This window comes from Phoenix dactylifera, chromosome 2, assembly GCF_009389715.1.
Source record: "Phoenix dactylifera cultivar Barhee BC4 chromosome 2, palm_55x_up_171113_PBpolish2nd_filt_p, whole genome shotgun sequence".
Lineage (NCBI taxonomy): Eukaryota > Viridiplantae > Streptophyta > Magnoliopsida > Arecales > Arecaceae > Phoenix > Phoenix dactylifera.
The window spans coordinates 89,823-108,999 of NC_052393.1; the positions used below are offsets into that span (position 1 = coordinate 89,823).

Sequence of the window (19,177 nt, forward strand, 5' to 3'; positions counted from 1 at the left end):
AGGTAAACTCGACGGTATGGCGCCGAGCCCTTCTGGTGGACCGCTCCTAATCCGCCATGTACTGGGGTTGTAGTGTGCGTTGATTATCTGGTCCTTCTATTAAACTGTAGCGAGATTAGAGACGTATCAAGGGCTATGGTGATGGCGATGCGAGTGATGACAGCGACAACAAAGATGGTAGTGATAAAATAATATAAGTTTTTTAAAAAAATTAAAAGGAAAGAAATAGTAAAATTCTTTTACTTTTTCTTTTTTCAAAAAATAAAAATAAAAAGTATAACATTAAACAATTTTTTCTCTCGAATTTTGTGATTTTATTTTCTAAAAATAAAAAAATGCCAAACAAGTTCTTAAAAATAAAAATATATTAAAAGAAAATCTTATTCCAACTGTTCATGTGTCGTACATCCCTCCATTATCAAACAGAACTTCGTTGTGCGATGGCTTTGGTGACCAATTGTACGTTTGGTGGTCCTCTGCCCGGAAGGAGAGGAGAGAGGAGAGAGGAGAGAGGAGAGAATACTGATTGACTTGTTGCAATGGACGTTGCTGGAAGTCTGTTTGATGTTTTTGTCTTGATATTTTTGCCTGGGAAGAGAGGGAGGGAGAGAGCGGTGGGGCACTATCGTAGCATGTGACATCTTTATGGAAGCTTGAGGCTCCTATATTTTATTAAAAATTTTGAACCCTCGCAGAATTTTTTTTCTCTTTTAATTTTTCTTCCAACATTCCTCCTAATTATTATTATTATTATTATTATTATTTTAACTGTTCGTGAGTCAGCATAGTCGATGTATACCAAATAGCATATCATTCTATATAATATTAAAGTAAAATTGAAGTACAGACAAATAGTATAGGGCCTCCATTAGATTTTTTGGAGAGCAATTTTTGGAACCACAACTTGATTGTTGGTGGTTTTAAAAATAATTGGTTGGTGTGGTTCTAGAACTTCTAATGATTCGTTGTATATGTGGCCGCAAGAGCGGCCCAATGCATTTGGAGGCCTAAAGCGAACTCACTAAGAGAGGCCTTTTTTTTTTTTTCTATTTTGTCTTCGAGACTTTTCTTGCAGTGGGCCGGCCTATGGCGAACTCACTAAGAGGGCATTTTTCTTTTCTGTTTTGTCTTTGAGGTCTTCTCTGCGATGGGCCTTCTTTGGGCCGGAGTCTTAGGCGACTGCCTCATCCGCCTAAGGATTGGACCGGCCCTGCATGTGGGCAAATATGCAGACTCTATTTTGATTCGATATTTGATCCATAATGGATGGCTTCACCAATATCAATATAGCTGGTTTCGCTACTATCACTTATCTTCTTAAGTGGAACAATACTAATTTTTCAAAATGGAAGCATATGGTCAAAGCAAACTTAATGTGACAAGGTTTATGTGATATTTTAAAAGTGTCAGAGATAATGCCAATAGATATTCTCAATAATGAAGCTACAAAAAAAAGTGAAATTTAAAATTTTAAAAAATAATGTAGATTATTCAGACTTTAGTTGATAGAGAAATTATCACTATATTCAGAATATATAGAAATCGAAAAAAGCATAAGTTTTTTTTGCAGCTATCCACTTAAGATCTGTAAAGACGAGACATATGAAACAAATGTTGTTTGAAGAGGAGATTTTAGCTTCAGGCTTTTCTAAAAATCTAAAGTTTGATGGGTTAAAGGATAAATCAAGTGCAGAAAGAAAAAAATTTGGAACACGAGGAGTCTAAGGAGTCCATTATTGGATGAAAGTAAAGCCATTGATTTTGCTGGTGAGAAGATTTGGATACGGCAACGTGGACGCTTCTCGTGTTGTTTGCAGTTCCTTGGCTGATGCTTCTGAGTTTGAAAAACTATGCCATATAGAAAATTTGAGAAGCTGGTGTGGTTGGTAGTCATCTTGTCAAGGTGGTGCGCCCTTGACAGGCCAGCAGCAATCTCCCATGGTGGAAGATCATGCATAGAGAGGCTTTAGATGTAAGTGATGATGAAGCCATTGAATTTTCTGGTGCTAATAAAGTTGTGCCTTGAAAAGGAGGATGCGTCCAAGAAGTCTTACATATGACTTGGAGGCTAGCAATTTGGACTAGGAGTAAATTGGGCGGCCGGAGGTAGGCACTGTAGTCTAACATGTCTCAGGCAATGGAGTTGATGGGAACTCAGAACTAAATGAGCCTCTCGAGGTCTCTCCGGCTGATTATGGCAACGATCAGCAGCCGTATAGATCCTTTGACGAATACACTCCCGTCAATACAAGGTGCTCGAGAACATTTAGCCCGGCATCCTCGAGCGAGATCTTGATGGGAAGACCATCTTCTACCTCAACAAATCCGGCCGTTTTTGTCATTCATGGACCCCATGGTGATTGGTGACAATATCGTTCATCGATACTTACGGTGACTGGGGGAGCCTATAATGATGGTGCTTTTCTTTCGCAAGAATCCCACCAAAAGTAAAATAAATCCATTTAATAGTTTCATCTTAGAATAAAATAAATTTATCTGATAATTTTGAATTTATCTAATAATCTTAACCTGCATCATCCGAATAAATTTTCACCTACTCCGGCACACTTTTTTTTTTAAAACCGACCTCTAATGATATAATTATACATTAAAGCCCTTCGGTAGGACTCTCCATAATAGATCCGGCCCACCTAATAATTTCTCATCTGTCTTGATATCTTTTTTTTTCTCTAACCTATCTCTGGTGGTGCAATGAGGCTAACTTGGAAGAAAATAGAAAATTCTTCTACTGAAAAAAGAATTTCTTGATGGGTTTACAAATTTTCCGGAAGGAAGACATGAGATGCTAAATATGCAAATCTTAAGTTTTTCGTTCCCTCATCCTTTTTCTATGAAATATATGATGGCCGAACAGTATTTTTTTTTTCTGTTTTTCTATCTTTTCTCAGTTTCAACCCTACAAAAAATTGCTGTATTTCTATTTTCTCTACATGAGCAATATTAATTTGAAAATACTCACCGTTTATGTGCACATACGGCGAATGCTGCAGACCACCAATCGTTTCATGATGTGGGTCCCCCACCGATTCACATGACAGTGGAGGAATTAATTAATTTGGCTCATGACATCTCTACATAGTAAGATGCGGTATACTGAATGGGCTTTTCGATTAGTTAATTATTGCTTGTTTGCGATAATGGTCGTTGTGTCGCAGACTAATAGCTAATGATGATCACTTCAGAGATCATTCTTCTTCCGAAAGACGATCCTATGAAATGATGGTTGAAAAAAAAACCCTATGGTTATGTTATGAACCCCCTATGGTTACTAGATTTAACCAAAGCAGTGTTTTGTTTTTCTTTTTGACTTCATGCTATACGATCTGGCAGTGATGTTGCATATATTTAGGCAGTGGATCATGCAAATAGGGTTAATTTTCCACCTACTTGAACCTGAAGTATAGCAAACAAATACCTAGCTTAGATGGTATCAGGTGCGGCACGGAATGCAGGAGATTCTGATTTCACTCCATACAACCATATGCCATCGTTTAAAGAGAATGGCTGTAACTTTTTTGCTTTTTTTTTTTGGGAAGGATCATTCTCGATCTCACATTTTCCATACCGCACGTGCAACGCACGCGCGACGAGGTTAGGTTGTCTTGCGGAGGGCAAACCGGGTAACCGAGTTACAGACGCCGGCCGAAGCGGTCGCAGGAATTTCCTGGCTAGAAAGCACTCACGTACCACCGGCCCTGCCCAATTTGATTATGTTTCGACGGATTCCATTTGCATTTAATTGAGATGGTGGCGATGATTGATTACTCGACCGGTCCGGCCGGACCCAACACCAAACCCGGACGGGAACAGAGACGATCAAAGGGTCTGGAACCAACGCCACAAGGTTCTGATTCTATCCTCCTCCGGTTCCTGACCAGCCAGCCGTAGGTCGAGCCAAAAAGTCCTCCCGTTCCTAACCAGCCAGCCGTAGCCCGTAGGTCGAGCCAAAAAGAAAAAAAGAAACAAAAAAAACAAAACCACTTGGTCCTCTTTTCTCTCTGATTTTTTTTTTTCTTTTCTCATCCTTTTAACGCCGCTTCTTTTTTTTTCTTTTTCTTGCTGACATACGCCGCTCCTTCACGTGACGCGGCAACGTCGAAAGAGACGTCAACGCGCCTTCCCGCCGACGCGTGGGAGACTTTTCCGGCTAGATAAGCGGTCCCCCTTCCTTGAGGGACTGGACGGCTGGAATTACACGGAGAGGAGGAGAGCTGATGAGCGAGGTCCATTGGTTCAGCTAGTCGGAATTAAATTGATTTATTTATTCATAACAGGTAACAAATCAACGAATCGCCTAGCCTCCGCAGACGCTCTCTCTCGCGGGGCTTCCGGGCGGAATTAACAAGTTGATGAGGTGGACACGCGATTGCTTCTCCTTCTTGTTTAATCTAATCTTATTTACCTTCAATTGGAGTCGTGCACGTACCATGCATGCACCTGGACTAGATAATTCATCCCATATAATTTTATTAATTAATTTGAGTAAGTAATATAATACTTATTTAATTATTATTTCTAAAAAAAATGTCCTTGTTCTGTTTGTTCCCTGCTATGGATTACGCCTAAGTGCTGCTGATATTATGCAGTCGAATTAGATTAAGCTAATTAGACGGATCGCTTGGTTGCGTTGTTTGGGTGTAGGATTGCTGGATGTGTTGAGCAGAACAATCTAGGTGGTCTCTGCAGTGGTCGTCAGGCCAAAAGTGCTGGGGCGAGAGAAAGCATGGTTCAACACCTTCCAAATGTCACTCGCAAAATTTCTATCTGATATTGCAAGGAATTGGATTTCTAATGTTTTCTTCGTAGTTGTCTTGGAGAGGATTCCATCGGGCGCACACACTTTCTCAAGGGTACGTAATGTTCTCTTTTTTATTTCCTATTTCTGATATTTAATGCACGAGAAATTAATGAGATAGTTAATTTCTTCCGGATAACGTTAACAAGAAAGAGGAGCTGGTTCTTTCTTTTTTATCTTCTGGAGATTTAATATGAGGTAGACTAATGACTAATTTCTTCTTGATAACTGATATGTTAACTAATCACGTAAGATTTTTTCACGTATATAGTACAAGAACGAGTATATTACTTGATTTTATTAATTGATTCAGAAAATTTTAATGACTTACATGATCGGACACTTTTAACGCTCTTTATCTGTCTCCACGTGCATCATTAATTGATAAAAGGTCGAGACGTTGCGGGAGACCTTCTTCATCCAAACCGACGCCATCGATAAGAAGAAAAGAAAAACAAATAAAGAAAGAAATAAAGCAGATGGAACCGGTCATCCTTATTATTCCATTAGTCATTAGATGTTTTTGTTTATTTTATTTTATTTTATTTTTTCACATTATCATTTCCATTAATAACTAACGACTGGCAAATGCGGATGCGTTTCGGGCTGTCAGGGCAACCTTGTCACCCTGGGGCCCGAGAGACGCCATTCAATGCAGTCCACTTAATTTTCACGGGATGCACCAGCTGAACGGAACGGTGCTACGTTACCGTCTCGAATACCCTATTTTAATTTTTGTTGCTACCGCGTCTTAAAAGCATTCCGCTCGATTCTGCTTGGAGATGCAAGGCCCTCTCTATTGGAGATTCGTGCGATTCGATTGGTGGCGCTTATTGCATCGGGAGGTCCACATTTCTACGGAGATGATCGAGGTCGAAAGGGTCATCACAACCACTGGTTATCGATCGCCGTCGGTTTCGAGTCAGACGTATGCAGATTGCGGATGGATGTTCCGGCAAGGAATGGAGGAGTACGTAGTAGGCAGCCAGCACCAGCTCAGCAACCGTAGAAAGACGTAAAACAGGGAGAGAGCATGGCATCCGGATAGGGATGGGATCATGGGAAGACTTTTGGCTGTTTTCTCGACATGTGATCTTCGGATTCCGTTACTACCCCTCGTCCCCAGCTTTAAAAGGGGACCCCGGGCCACGCTTTCCTTGCATCCATCTCCCCCCCCCCCCCCCGTCTTTCTTCATCTTGGATTCGGAACTTCGCTATTCCACCACCCTGTATGGTCGTTCCCTTCGTTTCCTCCTCTTAAGGAGTATTCCTTTTTTCTCCCCCTAATTTTAGTCCTCCTTCTGTCCTCCACTTTGCCGCTTCAACCCCGCGTTTCCCTTCTCAAGGTGGGCTCTTCTTCTTCGCGTGCTTTTGTCTCGCTCCTCCCCCGCTTCTCCTCTTATTGCCATATTTTGGATGGAGGAATACGCAAAAGAGGAGAGAGGAGTAGGAAGGGCGGAGCTCCGGAGACTAGATCAGATGCGAATTAATTCGATCTTTCTTCCCCCCATTTTAACTGGGGGTGGGGGTTCTGCTCCTCCTCGCTAGGATTTCGTAAATAATCCTTTAACTAATCATGGACGAGATGGGACCATTTTCTGCTCCTATCTGCGAACACCAGATTCAAGCTGGAAAAAGTTCTTTTCTAATATTATCATGATTATATAAACCCTGATTGCGACGAAGGTTGGCATTTCTATCGGACCGTAATTTCATAAGGTCTTTCTGGATGGCAATACGACAAGTACATGTATTGGGTGGCCGCGAATAGATAAGAAGAGGGCTTCTCTGCTTTGATTCCTAAATAGGAGACTTCTAATTGTTATTTGTCCGCAAGTTACGAGATTTTTGGTGATTTGTTGTTGTTGTTGTTTTAAGAAAAAACTTACTTTTCGAAATCTCGTCTCAATGATTTTTGTTTTGTTGTTTTTTTAAACAAAAACTTACTTTTCGAAATCTCGTCTCAATTTAAACAATTTTTTCTGCTGGCTCTGTAAGTGCTTTTCTAGCCGTCTGTCCCTTTTTTTTTCAGATAACGAAACAGAGCTTCCTATTTTTATCGTATAATTCATCTGTTTGCGGCAGGGCAATGACGGAGAACGGGGATTTCAGCTTCGCCATGGACGCCAACGCGGTGGCCCGCAACGGGTTGCCTCGGATCCAGACCCACGGCAGCGGCAAGAAGAAGCCGGATAACGGGATCTGCCACGACGACAGCGGGCCGCCGGTGAAGGCCCAGACCATCGACGAGCTCCACTCGCTCCAGAAGAAGAGGTCCACCCCCACCACCCCCATCAAGGATGGCCAAGGTGGCACCGCCTTTGCCATCCTCTCCGAGGAGGAACGCCACAAGCTCCAGCTCCAATCCATCAGGTCAGTTCCCTCTATCTCTATATACGTCATATATGCATCTATATCTACGACCACTATACGTAGATCTGCTTGTGATTCCCGAAAAGAAGATTACATTGGCAAGGAGAGCCGTCCGACGGGTCCTCCTCATGGCAGTGATTGGATTGTGCGCGTCGGCTCTGCCTGGGATTCGTAAGATTCTGGTAGGGCCTCGATAGCAGGACCCGCTTCAAAGACGATGCAGTCGAAAACAAAAGAAAATCACCTTATAGCAGCTCCCGATTGAGGCCTTCAACTCCCCCACCCACCCACGCGCACACAACAAAAAGAAGGGAAGGAAGGAAAGAAAAAAAAAGCTACTTTAGGCTTTTACTCGTGGGACCCGGGTTCGGGATACTTGCATGCCACGGGGATGGACGGCCATGGATGCCGTCTTACCCTCATCTCTTGCCGACGCTATTACGTATATCATTTTAATAATGCTTCTTATTTTCCTTTCGGAGGGTATATAGAATAATTTGCTTTCTTGCCTCCACGGCCGGAAAGCGCGCCTTCAAATACGGGAAATCTGTGGCCAAAGACCACACTGGGGTACGTGTTTTGTACGCGCGTCCTCGTATGATGATTATGATGCCCAAGGGAGGGCCCACCTGGATTGGTCGCTTCTACGGTTCGACTAAGATATCACAAAAAATAATAAAGAAAAAAACCACAGGACCGTGCAGTCAGACCCGGTCCCCCGGCTTTACCCGGCTTCTCTCTCTCTCTCCTGCTGCCAGCTCCGCTCCCACCCAGGCGTCAGCGTATGAGTTACAACCGTCGTCCAAAAAGTCTCAGGCTCCCGTAAGTTCATGAATATACGATAGATTTCTTTTTCTTTATCGTTTGGGTTCATGTACTTATAGGGATTTTTTTTAATAAAAATAATTATATCAATACTTTTAGAATTTTGCAGCAGTCCTTTGAGCTGATCTCAGTTTAACAGCCAAAACGTTCTTTATATCTATGATTAAACTGTCGAATTTACATCCGTTGTTGGATTGAGGTTGGTAACCTAGATAATGAAGGTTCCATATGACAAATATTAACTGAATTGCCGTCGTCCACCAAAACAAAGGAGGAATAGTATCCATCGTGAAAAGCTCACTTTAGGTTATTTCATTCACCAGTTGATGGGATATATAAGCAATCGTGATCTTTTTTTTTTTTTCTTCTTCTAATGTATATACGACCTCATTTGCATGCGTTCTCACGAGCTGGTATGGATGATTCATGGCAGTGCGTCGCTGGCGTCGCTGACACGGGAGACAGGACCGAAGGTGGTGAAAGGCGACCCGGCGAGGAAGGCAGAGACACCCAAGGTGGGGGCGGAGCACCACCACTACTTCACCCCCACCATCAGCATCAGTGACAGCGCCCTCAAGTTCACCCACGTGCTCTACAACCTTTCCCCCGCCGGTAATTGATTCTTCCTTATTCCCGCTCCACTCCCATCCTTTTTATTATCTCTTTTCTACCCTGTTTGCCCCACTCACCTTACTTTTCATGTCACCTGAGCCCATAGCTTGTCACGAGCACCGGACTCTGTCCACCATTTTCTTGGTGGACAATTCCTTGGACCGAAGCCTCCAGGGGTAGCCTTTATATTTCTGGGGGTGCTGAGTGATGTTGACCTCTCACTACTTTTCAAAAAGGAAGGCAGTTTTGAGTTTTTTTCCACCTTTATTCACATTAAGGGCCCGATATATCTTCCCCCAATTTGTCGAGATCTTTCCGGAGCACCGAGGTCACCCCACGCATTTTTCTTTTGCCTCGTGACATGTCCCAGTCTGCTGCGGTCTGACTGTCTGGCTTGCGAATGGCATGCCCGTGGTTCATAGGAACACATACATTGCATTAAACTACTGTAGAACTCCTGAACTAGTTTTTGATTCTTATTTCTTTCAATTGTCCGAAGATATTAATAAGGAATTGATTTTATGATTCAGTTGCTGATTGTTCACGAACACTTAACATTTTAACGATTCCATACGTTGCTACTTGTAGGAGCCCCTTTTTTTTTTTTTTGCTATTGTTTGTCATCCGTCTCTTCTGTTCTTATTTTAATATGGATAAATTAGATATCAATTATCTTACATTCTTCGAAGTTATTTGTTCTTTTCTGTTGCAATTGCCCTTTTTCTTTCGAAACTTTTTGACGAGTTCTCCCTATTGCGTTCCATATTCTGGATCATGGCGTCTTTACCTTGTTTGTTCCCAAGCACCAGACTTCTGACTATGCTATGATTGATTGCTAAGACAGTTTTGTTTACTGCCGTCTTCATATTTTTTCTGCACAATAATAGACATAAGTGTGGGCGATTAGCATCTGACGTGCTGCTCCACCGGTTTAGATGTTGACTTGTTTTCTCGAGTTTATCATATTAACCGATGACTTTTCTCAGACAACGACAGTGGTAGGAAATGAAAGTAGACATCCTCTGCTTTCTGTGTGCGCATGTCTGACAAAAAAATTGTATTCAAAACAGAGCTATATGAACAAGCCATTAAGTACGAGAAGGGATCATTTATAACGTCGGCAGGGGCCTTGGCCACCTTGTCCGGTGCGAAGACAGGTCGATCTCCAAGGGACAAACGGGTCGTCAAGGATGAGACCACCGCAGAGGAGCTCTGGTGGGGAAAGTAAGTACCAGTCCTGCTTCCGTTCTGTATTTGCTTGAGCATATCTCGTGCTTGATTTGTTAATTTCTTTTCCTTCCGTTGTGCATTCAGGGGCTCACCGAACATTGAGATGGATGAACACACGTTCCTGGTGAACAGGGAGAGGGCTGTCGATTACCTGAATTCTCTGGAAAAGGTACTTGCAATACTCTTTTTTAATTAAAAAAAATAGTCCGAAATATAGAGTTTTTGGCTGGGAGTTGTTACTAATACATAAGGGGGTTAGGTATGTCGTGGTGAGAGTTGTATAGAGAAAGTTGGCTATTATTGAGTACTTCTGGGAATTTCCTGGGAATTTTGAGGATCAAACCGATATGTATCATTTGACAGATCTTCGTCAACGATCAATTCCTGAACTGGGACCCGGAGAATCGGATCAAAGTCCGGATCGTCTCGGCGAGGGCCTACCATTCCCTATTCATGCATAACATGTAAGTATGAACACCAAACAGAATAGTAGGATACGGTTCGTTTTTGCAGTACCGCCTGCTACGGTTATCCAGATAAGTAATCCTCTTGTCGTTTAATTGGCTGCTGTTACGTTAATAAAGTCATATATAGTAATAGATGCCGCGTAGGCGTGGCTGTGTTTGCTTTCGAAGACGATGGGCAAGCATGAGAATTCAGTACGTAAGTAGTGGTAAATAGTTGTTGTGCATACGATGACTGGATGGGTGACAGGTGCATCCGGCCCACGCCTGAAGAACTGGAGAATTTCGGTACTCCGGACTTCACGATATACAATGCTGGACAATTTCCATGTAATCGTTACACGCATTACATGACATCCTCCACTAGCGTAGATCTAAACCTCGCTAGGAGGGAAATGGTCATCCTCGGCACGCAGTATGCTGGGGAGATGAAGAAGGGTCTGTTCAGTGTGATGCACTATCTCATGCCTAAGAGACAAATCCTCTCCCTGCATTCTGGCTGCAATGTGGGCAGAGATGGTGACGTTGCCCTCTTCTTTGGACTGTCAGGTAAGTTCCGACTCATCGGAAACTGGTGCCGTCACCTGCCCCACCCCGCACCCGCGCTCCTCTCTGCTCTCTGTCCGGGACCTAATTCGCACCTCCCCATATGTGAATTGTGATTCATTGATGCTGCATCCCCTGCCATCGTCGTTGATGACTTCTTCGTCTTTTGCGCAGGCACTGGGAAGACGACTCTGTCCACCGATCATAACAGGCTGCTCGTCGGAGATGACGAGCACTGCTGGGGCGATACCGGTGTTTCGAACATCGAGGGTGGCTGTTATGCGAAGTGCATCGATCTATCGAAGGAGAAGGAGCCCGACATCTGGAACGCCATCAAGTTTGGAACTGGTGAGGATCTATATCATGATATCACTTTTTTTCAGCTTATTTCTTCTACAGAACAGATCTCTCTCTCTCTCTCTCTCTCGAACGGCTTCGGATGCTACACCTGCCTATACAAGAACAAGAACTATTCCTAATCCAGAAGTTCTCTCCTTTTTTTGTAACGAAACTTGGGTCTCCTGCAGTGCTGGAGAATGTGGTATTCGACGAGCACACGCGGGAGGTGGACTATTCGGATAAATCTGTTACTGGTAATTCTTCGCCTTATTGATCATGAGTAAGTTGGGTCGTACCATGAAGATGTCTCGAATTTCATCATGTTGCCGTGCTAATTTATTTTGGCAGAAAATACTCGTGCTTCCTATCCGATCGAATACATCCCCAATGCAAAGATCCCGTGCGTTGGGCCGCACCCTAAAAATGTTATCCTCTTGGCATGCGATGCTTTTGGCGTGCTCCCACCTGTGAGCAAGTTGAGCCTTGCTCAGACCATGTATCATTTCATCAGTGGCTACACTGCACTGGTACACAATTTTATCCTAAAAACATATATAATCTTTTGTTTTTTTTTTTGAAGTTATGGTTTCTTATGTTGCTGCTGAAAAATGAAAAAAAATAGGTGGCTGGCACGGAAGATGGCATCAAAGAGCCGCAGGCAACATTCTCTGCTTGCTTTGGAGCAGCATTCGTGATGCTCCATCCCACTAGGTATGCAGCAATGCTGGCCGAGAAGATGCAGAAGTATGGCGCCACTGGTTGGCTTGTCAACACCGGCTGGTCGGGTGGAAGGTATATATAGAGCAAAGCTGTCCGATGATTTAATTAAAATGCCCGCTTGCGAATCATCCCTCGTGTTTTTTTCTTCTATTCGACATCCTTCGAGCTTTTTGTTTTCAGGTATGGTGTTGGGAGTCGCATCAAGCTGGCTTACACTCGGAAGATCATTGATGCCATACACTCTGGTAGCCTCCTGACCGCCAGTTACAAGAAGACGGAGGTGTTTGGGCTGGAGATACCGACCGAAGTCGAAGGCGTGCCGTCCGAGATCCTGGACCCGATGAACACTGTAAGTTGCCGCCTATTAATCTCTCCACTCCTTTGCGTTCATCCTTTATATACCGAACCGTAGTTACCCATATTATCACCGCCCAATACCATTGCAATGGATCCTTTCCATGCGAAACACCCTTCATAACATGATCATACACCTGAGGCCTCTAATGGTTTTCGTTTGGTGTATAGTGGGTGGACAAGGCAGCCTACAAGGAGACTCTGCTGAAGCTGGCTGGTCTGTTCAAGAAGAACTTTGAGGTGTTTGCGAACTACAGGATTGGAAAGGACAGCAAGCTGACCGAGGAGATCCTTCATGCTGGCCCGAACTTCTGAACGACGGATGGTGACAACAACCTTAGAAACCTAGTGATCCTTGAATAAAATTATATATATATATATATATATATGTGTGTGTGTGTGTGTGTGTGTGTGTGTGTGTGTGTGTGTGTGTGTGTGTGATCTATATATATATGTGTGTGTGTGTGTGTGTGTGTGTGTGTGTGATCTATCTATGTAAAACTCATTTTTCTGTTCCCTAGTCGAATGATCCTTGAATTTTAAATTCAGTCTCTGGATGCACAAATCCTTTGATGGCTGCAATAATGCTCCCTTGTATCACGACTATGATCGTTAGCCTGTATTGGAATTATATAGCTTTTGCTTTATGAATTTTCTGATCCAGTAGGATGATCAGGCTCCTATCTTTACAAAAAGGAGTGAATAGGGTCTAGGATCTTTAAGAAAAGGATTTTGCTTTTCAGCGAAGGGTGCCAGCTAGCTAAGGCTGGTTTGCTTCATGAGCTACTTTTCAGTACCTGTCAAGATTGTACCCAAAAGATGGATGCCAATTTCTTGTAGCGTAGATGATCATAGACTCATGAAAAATGGCCATCTCCGATCATACCAAAACACAAACCTCCTAATTAAACATTGCTACTTCAAAAGAAAAGAAAAGAAAAGAAAAGAAAAGAAAGGAAAGGAAAAGTCCCTCCCACCCCGCGGCCGTGCCGCTCCTCTCTCTCTCTCTCTCTCTAGCAAAATTAAGAAAAACATGATGTCTGCCGTGGAAGCAAAGCATTCCATTAAATACCTCCATCGATCTGATTCTGCAGAAGCATGACCAAGCCCTGGTTGATCAAGTCTTCCGCACGTCTGCCGCAATCAGCAGCTAGATAATAAAAGCAGGTAAGTTCCTGCCAGATAATACCGTATGGTGGGTGCATAATTCCAACAACACAAAGCATAAACCAGCCGAAAATCTTTTCAGAAGGAAATGCTAAACATTATAGAAAATAAAAATCAATGTACTAACATATTATTTTAGAACTTGGGACCACGACCCATTAGCAAATCAAATTCACCTCTGTTACCGAATCGGTTCCTATTAAAACCAGAAGACCATCCATCATACATCACCAGCTGCAAATGAAACCTATAGAGAGTTCAGGAAGTCTTTACCATATCTCTCTACCAAGAAATGCCGAGGGGGTTTATCATTTCCCAATATAGTTGTTGAACTCAATGAGAAGCCGAGAAGGTTCTCTTATTGAAAAGTAGAGGATCAGTGAAGTAGAATGTGCAGACACCTGGACCCAAAAAAGTGTGAAGATGAACGCATACGGATGAAAGACCTCTTAACAGTGTAGCAGGCTAGCAGCAGATCATTCAATACCTCTATAAGTTTAACTCCGAGTTTTTTCCACCTTGGCTTTAATCTTTTGCTCCATGATTGCTTTCTCAGTGTCTAGACTGAACATCCGATTTAGCGCATGCATATTTTCAAGGGTCTCATCAAGTGTTCTACTGTCACTGCCATCGCATCTCAAGTGCTGCAATGGACCATGAAGCAGCTTGTTAACTATACCACTGCTAAGCTCTTCTATAGCCCTTCTCATTTTCTTTGTCAAAGCATCATCCCCAATCTTTTGTAAACACTTCTCAAGCTCCGAAGCCTTGATTCTATCAGCATAGGACCTTAATTTTTTGATAGTAGGGACAGTCTCCAGAGAGTCCCTCCATGCCTCAAACCGCTTTAATTCTTGAGTGATGATTGCTCGAGCTTCCATTGCTTTCCTTAGCCGATCTTCCTTGTTGGCTTCCACGACTGACTTAAGGTCGTCGACATTATACACTCGTGCATATTCAAGATCTGAAACACAGGATGCGACATTCCTAGGAACAGAGATATCAATGAAAAGCCTCACAGCCCCAATAGCGTCGCTCACAGGAGGCAGGCCTTCAACATGTTCTTTTAAAAATAATGGTGTCTCGGATGCTGTGCTCGTGAACACCACATCAGCTTCAGCAGCAGAGGGTAGCATGTCAGTGAAAGGTCTGAAGATTATTTCAACATCCTTCATTTCCTCACGTATAGCATCAACCTTTTCCACAGACCGATTTACAACCATGATCCTTTGGAATCCCTTTGCAACAAGATGTTTGATCACAAGTTTCCCCATCTTGCCAGCTCCAATAACCAGCATCCTGGCAGATGGCAAGTAGGACTTCGGAAGCTTCATCAGCGCTAACTCCACTGCAGCTGAGCTGACAGAAACTGCGCCAGAGGATATGTTAGTCTCACTACGAACACGCTTTCCAGCAGTGATTGCATCCTTGAACATCCTGTCAATGTTCTTCCCCAATCCTCTGCTACCTTGCCCAACTCTAACAACTTGTTTAACTTGTGCAAGGATCTGTCCTTCTCCCAGGACAAGGGAGTCAAGCCCAGCTGATACTTCAAACAAATGCCCAGTAGCATCACTGTCACGAAGCATAAATAGATGCTGTCGGAGCTCTGAAACAGGAATTCCACTAGTCTGCATTTTAAACAGAATAAAGAAGCATGTGACTGGTTGAAATACAAAACACTCGTCCACATCCCCATTTTCTATAGTCAAAAAGAACAACTAGAATACAAATGCAAATGCATAAGATGAACACCACATTAAATAACTTAAATATTGATTACCTTAGCCATCCACTCTGTCACTTCTCTGATTCCTCGATGCCAAGACAAAACCACCACATATATTTCCATTCTGTTGCAGGTACTGAGAACAGCAGCTTCTTCTACATGATTCAAACTGCAAAGCTCTTCGATAGCACGAGGCCATTGAGCCTCTGGAACAGCAAGTTTTTCACGCATTTCGACTGGAGCTGTGTGAACACTAAGACCTATAACAGCTATGCTGCTTCTCTCCTTCATATATCCTAATAAGAGTAAAGCACAATATGGTCAAAAAAAAAAAATGTTGCATAACCACCACGAATATCAACTTGCTAGAATACAGACATCAAACACGTGTCAAACAAGTGAAATAATATCCTAATAAATGCATAATCTGATGACTGTGAACTAATATCCTAGTAAATGCAGATTCCGATGACTGACTTCAAGGAAAAGAAAGTGCACAACAAGATCATGGTAACACAGCAAACTTTTCTAAAATGCCAATTGTCTAGAACATCCAGACATGGACATCAAGACAAACTCCTCTTCCCATGGGATTGGAGACAAAATAATTAATTAATGCATATAAAGGCAATGTAAAGTTGAATACTCAATAAGGCTAACAAGTTCACAGAATACAAAGGGTGAAAAATCCTGATGCATACAAGTATTAAAACTGATGAAAGTCTTTAAGATCCTTGCCAAACAATGAAGAACCCATCTCACACCATGGAGATCCAAGGGGTACCATATGCTTTGAGTGCAAGATCAAATGACACCACGGAGATCCAAGGGGTGCCATATGCTTTGAGTGTAAGATCAAATGAGAAATGATCAGACTGTTTCCTCTACCCTCTGCAAAGGCTCCACTAGAGCCTTTTTGGAGTCTAGAAGTGGAGCCACATGAAGGCCAATAAGCTCACAAATAGGAAGTGTGAAAACCCCACGATCCACACAAGTATTAAAATGGATGAATGTCTCCAAATCCTTGCCAAACAACGAAGAAGCCATCTCACACCATCGACGTTCAAGGGGTGCCATATGCTTTCAGTGAAAGATCAAATGAGATGATTGGACTGGTTTCTCTACCCTCTGCAAAGGCTTCACTAACGGCTTTTTGGAGTCTAGTAGTAGAGCCCATGCAACTCAAGTTGCAGGTGCAGGCCAGCTCACTTGTTTATTCTGTAATTTAAAATGCACGGTAAGTTGAGTTGCTAGTTAGGCTGCAAAGCAGGGCTATCTTGCGGTAGGTTGACTTGTCGTTAAAATGATCGTAGGGCAAGTTGCAGTGGCTCGAGTTGGGGCCTTAATTTAAAGAATGAATTTTCTCTCCTCCTCCTTCCCTTCCCCTTTCCTCCCTTGCCCAAATCTCGAGTCCCTCAATGTTGCCACAGGCCCTTGTCACATCTAGGGGGCCATGGCGACCTCCTCGTCCTTGAACTTCATTATAGCAAGCCCCTCCTTCTCCTGCTTCCCTTCCCCTCTCCTTCCCCACCCTGCTTTTGAGTCATTTCTCGCCACCAGCCCTCATCACCAGCCCTCCTTCACCTTACCATGAATTTTTACCGCACCACACTCCTCCTCCACTCCACCTCCCCTTCCACTTCCACCCACCCTCTCCGAAACTCTCCTTTACGTTCTCTACATTCCTCAAGGCTTGCACCATCATCCGGCTCCTCGCCCATGGGCACCGAGGTCCATGCAAAGGCCCTCACTGCCAGTGGCTCTGATGCCAACCTCTTCATCCAAAACACCTTTATCTTCATATACATCAAGTGCTCCAATCTAGTATTTGTTGCAAGGTGTTCGACGGAATGTCTGTTAGAAACACCTCTCTTTTCCCCAAACTCTCTTACTAACACAGGAAGTAAGCTACCTTATAAGTCAAGTACTGCAACTTGAGTTGCAGTGCAATTTCAACTACATTGGCTCCAAACTGCCCCTTGATAGGGCCACAATTACCACTCATCTTAAAATGATCAATATTTTTTCAATGAAAAGAGACGATCTAGGGAGGAAAACTTTGCATCAATGCATTCCCTCATCTTGTAATATTAAAACATGAACATCCCACATGCTTACATGACATCGCATCTCAAGAAATTAATGCAAGATTTTCAAGGAAGATAATTGAGGTCGCAACAATAACACGATCAAAAAAAAAAAAAAAAGATTAATCGATTGCAAGCCCTTTATACCTCTTCGGAGAGGGGATCAACAAAAAAAAAAAAAGGAAATCAACAGGCAGAACATCCACTTTTCATGGAGAAATATCTCTTCAACTTTCGAACATGCGTCTAACAAAGCAGCAGCAACAGAAGCAATGGGCATGGTGCTGGAGGGAATGACTTACGGTCAGCGGAGATCTTGAATTGCTCGAGAGCCGAGGCGCTGGACGCCCGGGATGCTGTCCTCGCTTCCACCAGATCCACCGTGGCCTCGCACCGGGGGCTCCCCCGAACCCTCCCCCTAGGGTTGCCGACACAGACCGGAGGTCTCGGGACGACCCGGAACCCGGGCAAGGCAGAGAACGGGGCATTCGAGCTCTTCCGACGAAGGGAAGGCGCTGCCTTCGGCCCCAGAAGGGAGGCCACAGAACCGCTCACGACCGCCATCGGATGAAAACCCTAGCCCTTACGAAAGGGAGAAAAAAACCTTTCCTTTTTTCTTGGGTTTGGGTGTCCGTTTCTTCTTCTGTGGGAACAGAGAGAGAATTCGATCGAGCGAGCGAGCGAGAGGAAGGAGCGCCGCGTCCGCCCGATCGCCGCCTCTCCCCTCTCTTTCTGTATCGATCTACGTATCTATCTGTACCTATCTACCTCTCTCGGGGTTGCGTTGTGTCCGGACTTGGAAAGGGGCCGGTTGCGGGGGCAAAAGCCGGCTCCGGTGGAATGAATAAATGGCGGTCAGGAGAGGAGGGAGAGGAAGAGGAGGCTGTTGGGCGCGTGGGCCCGCTCTTCTCGTGGTCGGGGTCGGGGTTGGGGTTGGTTGGTGGGGTCCGCCGGGTGGCGAGCAGGGATGGGGTCTCGGCTCTTGTTCGGCTTCTGATTGGTTGGTGCTACAGGCGCTCCATCCACCCTCCCCTCGGCTCCACTTCTTTTCCCGATCTCCTTATCCCTTCCATTTCGCATTGGTCCATGGTTGGACTCTTCTTTCCCTAATCAAATTCCGGTGATTCTGGATAACTGGCATGACTGCAGCCGTGATGTAGAAAGTTGGGTTTTTCTTGATGCAAACTGGCTCGAAGATATGAGGGGCGTTCGAGTGCCTGGTGAATGGCCGTGCAACTCAGAAGCTTTTTGCATAAAATCCTAGTTGCTTGTGCTCATTTACATACGTAGCTGTTTTATCACGTAATTGGTGGTAGGATGTACCTGCTCTCTCCTACCCCCCACCCACCGGACCAACGTTGGTGGGCCCCGTATTAGGTGGTGAACCAATTTTTCGCAGGATTTATCTTCATTTACTTTGAATCAGTTACTGGAAGATGCCATGGCGAGTGTCATGACTTGGAATATTACAGTACTTAAACTATACTAAATATAATATATGTGCACACATATATGCTAATGCTATATTATTAAATGTTTAAATGAGAGAAATATTATATTTTGGATTCTATTTATCAAATTTTATGAGTAAAGTACCCTCCTTTCTTCACAAACCTCTGTACAAAAAATATATAATTAATAAGTCGGATACAAAAGCACGTGCTTCTGTTTTTATTTGTACCTATTTTATCTTTTATCTACGCATTGTTTTCCAAAAAAGTTGGACTTTGCTTAATGGAGGCTCCGCTCATCAGTCATCTACATTCTAAACCTAATAAATTCTTCTTAAATTTCAAAGTCAGATAAATATGGTACCTTGTTTCTAATTCTTGTGTGTTATCTCTTACTCTCCCAATATCTCGATCATTTTAATTTTTTTAATGTGCATTGTGCCAGTATCTAGTTGCTAAAAGGA

General features: G+C 43.5%; 2 protein-coding genes across 3 annotated transcripts; one reads left to right on the forward strand and one right to left on the reverse strand.

Annotated features, from left to right (window-relative positions):
- Nucleotides 1–5,989: 5,989 nt before the first annotated feature.
- Nucleotides 5,990–12,930, forward strand: LOC103708389 (phosphoenolpyruvate carboxykinase (ATP) 1-like). Its single transcript, XM_008793285.4, has 13 exons — nucleotides 5,990–6,162; nucleotides 6,902–7,189; nucleotides 8,448–8,626; nucleotides 9,697–9,850; nucleotides 9,941–10,025; nucleotides 10,220–10,320; nucleotides 10,571–10,869; nucleotides 11,041–11,214; nucleotides 11,394–11,459; nucleotides 11,554–11,732; nucleotides 11,828–11,997; nucleotides 12,106–12,274; nucleotides 12,451–12,930. Exons 2-13 carry the CDS (start codon nucleotides 6,906–6,908, stop codon nucleotides 12,592–12,594), a joined length of 2,004 nt encoding a protein of 667 aa, XP_008791507.1. The 5' UTR covers nucleotides 5,990–6,162; nucleotides 6,902–6,905; the 3' UTR covers nucleotides 12,595–12,930.
- Nucleotides 12,931–13,499: 569 nt separating this feature from the next.
- On the reverse strand, nucleotides 13,500–18,115 carry LOC103708390 (glutamyl-tRNA reductase 2-like). 2 transcript variants are annotated; one of them, XM_008793289.4, is made up of 4 exons: nucleotides 17,565–18,115; nucleotides 15,230–15,471; nucleotides 13,934–15,077; nucleotides 13,500–13,847 (listed from the first exon to the last, which is right to left on the reverse strand). In XM_008793289.4, the coding sequence occupies exons 1-3, from the start codon at nucleotides 17,824–17,826 to the stop codon at nucleotides 13,944–13,946; spliced, it is 1,638 nt and encodes a 545-aa protein (XP_008791511.1). In that variant the 5' UTR covers nucleotides 17,827–18,115; the 3' UTR covers nucleotides 13,500–13,847; nucleotides 13,934–13,943. The 2 variants fall into 2 exon arrangements, with proteins under 2 accessions (XP_008791511.1, XP_008791509.1); XM_008793287.4 differs by having other exon boundaries at nucleotides 13,500–15,077.
- Nucleotides 18,116–19,177: the final 1,062 nt, after the last annotated feature.